This window comes from Gracilinanus agilis, chromosome 3 (genome assembly GCF_016433145.1).
Source record: "Gracilinanus agilis isolate LMUSP501 chromosome 3, AgileGrace, whole genome shotgun sequence".
Classification (NCBI taxonomy): domain Eukaryota; kingdom Metazoa; phylum Chordata; class Mammalia; order Didelphimorphia; family Didelphidae; genus Gracilinanus; species Gracilinanus agilis.
In genome coordinates, this window is record NC_058132.1 from 147,462,229 (window position 1) to 147,467,562 (window position 5,334).

Consider the following 5,334-nt stretch of genomic DNA (forward strand, 5'->3'; position numbering starts at 1 on the left):
GAGAGAGAGAGAGAGAGAGAGAGAGAGAGAGAGAATTCTGACACAAGCTACCAAAAGAAGCTTTCAGAGAATTTTTAGCTTGAAAAGAAATAAAAATCCTTAAGAGATAAAATGGCATAGTATGTTGACAGCCTCAGCTCAGTCTTGGAAGACCTAGATTCAAGCATCACTTCTGATGCATATTGTCTTGGTGACCCTAGGCAAGTCATTTAATTTCAATGTTCTAGACCAGTGAGGTTAAACGCAAATAGAAGTGGATCCCTCTGGGCTACATAGTGACTAAGAAAACAACAAATTAACATTATCTGTGTTGTATTACGTTTTTAATATATTTTTTTAAACATTTCTAAGATACATTTTAATCTAGAGTTTTGCATTGATACCTCTGATCTAAGCAACTCTCTGAGAGTCCACAATATCTATCTCTATTATGGTTCAAATAAAAAATTTCTTACTAAAAGAACTGTGCCTGAAAATAATTCTTATCATATTAAGATTTATAAAAAATATTTTTTCATACATTATTACAGAACCCCAGACTGGGTTTCATGTTGCTTTTAAAATGTTGGACACAGATGGAGATGAGACAGTTGAGAAAAAGGAATTCTTTAAGGTATGTTGATTTGATTTATTTTAGACTATTTCAGATTTTTCTCTTAAGAACTAAAAATGACATTCTGAATCATTCTTTCATTTTAATGTTGTCATTTTGTCTTTCCATAAAAATTAAAATTTTGCTTGCTGATTGAGTAATCAAGATCCATCATTATTAAAATTCAAAAATTAAATGAAGTGGAGGATAACCTTTGGAAAAATTTTTAGACTTAAAGAATAATGAATGTGATAAATACAAAGAAAACTTCAGACTCTTAAAATCAACATGTCCATAACTGAACTCTTTCTTCACACGAAAACATCCCAAACCCTGTCTGCTTCCCAACTTTCCCATTATCGTTGAAGATACCTCCATCCTCTTATAGTCATCTGTGTTTACAGCCTGGTCATCCTCAGTTTCTCACCCCCTCCCATATCTAATCTGTTGCCAAGACCTATCAATTCTGACTTTGTAACTTCTCTCATATACTTACCTTTCTTTGACACTGTCACATGCGCTGCTATAGTAACCGTGTATAGTGTTTTCTGGGTGGTTCTTATATCACTTAGTATCAGTTAATATAAGTCTCACCATATTCTGTATATTCCTAATGTTCATTGTTTCTTGCTACATAGTACATAGTAATATACCATTACATTCATGGACCACAATTTGTTTAGCCATTCCCCAGTCATTGAATATCAACTTTAGTTCCTGTTCTTTGCTACTACATAAAGGACTGCAAAAGATTTTTTCCATATTTTGTCTCCTTGGAGCACATATGCAACAGAGTCTGAGTCAAAAAGTGTGGGCATTTGGGACATTTTTTTTTAGCATAATACCAATTTTTTTCCCAGGGTGGTTAGTCCATTTCATAACTCCACCAAAAGTAAGTTAACATGCCTGTCTTTTCATAATGTCTCCTTAATATTGATTAATCCATCTTTTATCATTTTTGCCAATTTGCTAGATAAATGAAACCTCAAAGTTGTTTTGATTTCTAGTTCTCTTTATTTTAAGTTATCCGGAACAGTCTTTCAAATATTTCTTCATAATTTGTGGTTCTTCTGAGAACTATTCATCTCTTTTTGACAACTTATCCATTATAGAATGGCTTTCAGCTTACCTACTTTTTCTTGCATTTAATAAGTAAATACTTAATAAGTGCCTACAATATCCCAAGCACTGTTGCTGAAAATGCAAAAGGAGTCAAAAAAATTCTGCCTTCAAAGAGCTCACAATTTTAAATTTTGGGGGAGACAAGATGCAAACAAATATATAAAAACAAGTTATTTACAGGATAAAGAGGAAATAAGTAACATAAATAAGCATAATAAGAGGGATTGGGAAAGATTTTCTGTAAAAAACAAGATTTTACTTGTTACTTAAAGGAAGCCAGAAAGTTAGTAGACAGAGTTGAAGAGGAGGAGCATTCCTTGTATGGAAGACAGCCATAGAAAATGCTGGTGGCCAAAAGTTGGAATGACTTGTTAATGGAACGGCAAGGGCAGTGTCACTGGATTAAAGAGTACCTGGTTCCCCAGGGAGTAAGGTGTGCTCAGACAGGAAAGGTAGAAGGGGACTAGGGTATGAAGAGCTTTGAAAACTAAACAAAGCATTTCGTATTTGATTCTGGAGGCAAAAGGGTGCCAATGGATTTTATTGAGTAAGAGAGATGACATAGTCAGACCTCCACTTTATTTATTTATTTGTTTGTTTTTTGAACCCTTACCTTCCGTCTTGGAGTCAATACTGTGTATTGGCTCCAAAGCAGAAGAGAGGTAAGGGTAGGCAATGGGGGTCAAGTGACTTGCCCAGGGTCACACAGCTGGGCAGTGTCTGGGGTCAGATTTGAACCTAGGACCTCCCATCTCTAGGCCTGTCAGACCTCCACTTTTAGGAAAATCTGACTGAATGGAAGATGGATTACAGTGGAAAGAGACTTGAGACAGAAACTGCCCACCAGCAGGCTAATGCAGTAGTCCTAGTGTGAGGAAATGAGGGCCTTCACCATTGTGTTAGTGGTGTTAAAGGAGAGGTATTGTAAAAGTGAAATCAGCTTGGGTGTTGGGAGGAGGAGGAGAAAATAGTAAGAAGTCAAAGATGACTCCTAGGTTATGAACCTGAGAGATTAAAAGGAAAATGTTTCCCTCTATAATAATAGGAAAATTGGGAGTGGGGTAAGGTTTAAGGGGAAAGATAAGTTCTGTTTTTGATATGTCTAGTTTTATTTAATGGACATCCAATTTAAGATGTCTGAAAGGCTGTTGGAGATATGAGATTGGAAGTTGGCAGTGTAAAAATAAATTAAATGAATTGATTATTAATTATAAACTGATTAGATACTCTGCTTGTTATGCTTACAAAGTATTTTCAGTTTATATAATTAAGGTTGAGGAATGATAGATTTGTGAATTGTGAAATCATCCTTGTTTATTCTCAAATGACTGATTTTAGCTTTGCTATATCAGAGAGTTTGGGATGATACAGTTTTCCCTCTTATATTCTAATTTAAGAGTGTTAATTATGAAAAATTATTATTTTCTATCAAATAGGGAAAGCATTTCAAGAAGTGATAAGAGGAATATTATGGTTAGGTTCTAGTATACTTTAAACTGGTGGTGGTGTTTATATCTATGTGAATGGATGAGATTGCCAAGTAGTATACAGTAAAAAGAAAAGAGGGCCCAGGACATATTTCCATGTTTTCTTTTTTTATATCTTAAATATTAGGCACTTATGAGAGATCATCAACTTAAAGGAGAAAGGGATTTTAGAGGGGTATTTCATGCAAACATTCCCCCTCCCCCCAGTAAACAGTTTCTCTTCTTATCCTATATTTTGTTTCTTTTCTAAGAAAATTAAGTCTATTCACCACGCGCTCCTTCATCAGAATTTGGCTTATATTTTTGTCTTCACACATAGCAAAAAAAAAATACTCTTACCTACTATTCAGATATTTAGTAGGGCAAAACACTGAATATAAGAAATATTTTTTTAGACATTTATTTTAAACACAAAAGACTAAAACTTTGTTCCTAAGCCTACAGTCATGCCAACTCACTTTTCTTCTCTAGTGGACCTTTGTGTTCCCAAAAGATCTATGTAGACTTAGAGTATTGCTCTGAATAGTGTCTCTCTTTTTTATTTTTAAACTTTTTCTAAAGTTCATGTAAATCAAAATTTTTAACATTCATTTTTTCATTTTTAGTTCCAAATTCTTTCTCCTTCCCTTTCCCCCCTCCCCCCTCTTTTGAAAACACGAGAAATTTTATTTAAATTATACATGTACAGTCATGCAAAACATTTATATCTTAGCCATGGTGTTCTCTCAGTAAAAAGGTACTCCAGCTTTCTAGAAAAAGTCAAACAATTCTCACTTCTCTAGTGAGCCCAACCTTTTCCATACCTTATATGATATTCCAAACTGTAATGCCACAGGGAGGCTGAGGTAAAAGGGAAAACAATGGTGATCATTAGTATTTCAACCTTCTTTTTCTCAAAACTGCATAATGCAGGGGCAGCTGGGTGGCTCAGTGGATTGAGAGCCAGGCCTAGAGATGGGAGGTCCTAGGTTCAAATCTGGTCTCAGACACTTCCCAGCTGTGTGACCCTGGGCAAGTCACTTGACCCCCGTTGCCTAGCCCTTACCACTCTTCTGCTTTAGAACCAATATACAATATTGATTCTAAGATGGAAAGTAAGGGTTTAAAAAAAAGTGCATAATGCACAAGATTCCCAGTACTGGTAAAGAATGAAGTCCAGTTATATTCATCATCATGGCTTAATTTCTCACTGTTCATCAGATCAGGCTCTAAAAGTTCCCAGCTTGAACTAGCTCCTGTCTGTGATCCTCTCTAGTAAAAGCTCCTCCATTTCTCCAACACTGCCATTCTTACAGCTAGCTTATATTACTGCAGTTCCTAGCATAGACCAGTTCAGCACTGGTGAAGGTTTTCAAGTTCTGGTTTTCAAACTGCCTGTGAGCCCCCAACATTACCCCAGAGGGCAAAGGGAGGAAGTGCTCACTTTGGGCAGCTGGACAGAGGGGCAGGGCATGCAAAAAATGTCCTCAGACGCTGGTAAGAAGGAGAGAGGAGCAGCTGCTCTTGCCCCCCACCCCATGCCAGGGGGGAGCCTTGGCCAATACTGGACTAGGAACTTTTCACAGTTCTGCTTGTTTCCCTTCTATCTCTGTATCACTGAGGCTACACAGTTCCCCAGAAAGGAAAGGCCTGACCAGGTTTCTCTCCAGAGAACTGAGTCTGTATCTCATGCAGCTCTTCTCTTCCTTATATTGAACCTCAATATTTCTTTAGTCTCCAGACTTCATGTGCACTCTTTTTCAAATTGCAAATCCACAAACATAGCTCAGGTTATGAATTAACTGAGAACACTATTACCAGACTGAGATAGATTCACACCTTTTCAAAGAGTCATTGTCCTGGGAATTTCATAAATTGTTTAAGAGATGGTAAAGGGAAATACAGGACTTAACTTGCTCCCAGTGGGGCACAACTAAGTGGATATGTGTCTAATTAAAGTTCCCCACTTTGAGGAACTCTCAATGTAAGTAGGTCTCTTCTTTTGGAATGCTTCATTTCATAGCCTTTTTCCTTAGCCTTTCAGAATTTGAATGCAATAAATTATGCATCCTGTCTTAGTGCTATCCCCATCTACTTATCATTTCTCACACACACACACACACACACACACACACACACACACACACACACACA

The 5,334-nt window shown here is 36.7% G+C and overlaps 1 protein-coding gene across 3 annotated transcripts in view; it reads left to right on the forward strand.

Annotated features, from left to right (window-relative positions):
* MICU2 (mitochondrial calcium uptake 2) overlaps positions 1-5,334 on the forward strand; it is a 187,775-nt gene that overhangs the window by 146,326 nt on the left and 36,115 nt on the right. For all 3 annotated transcript variants that reach the window (XM_044668299.1, XM_044668300.1, XM_044668301.1), the window contains one exon: positions 531-613. In XM_044668299.1, coding sequence (XP_044524234.1) covers positions 531-613 — 83 coding nt within the window. The remainder of the gene's footprint in view (positions 1-530; positions 614-5,334) is intronic.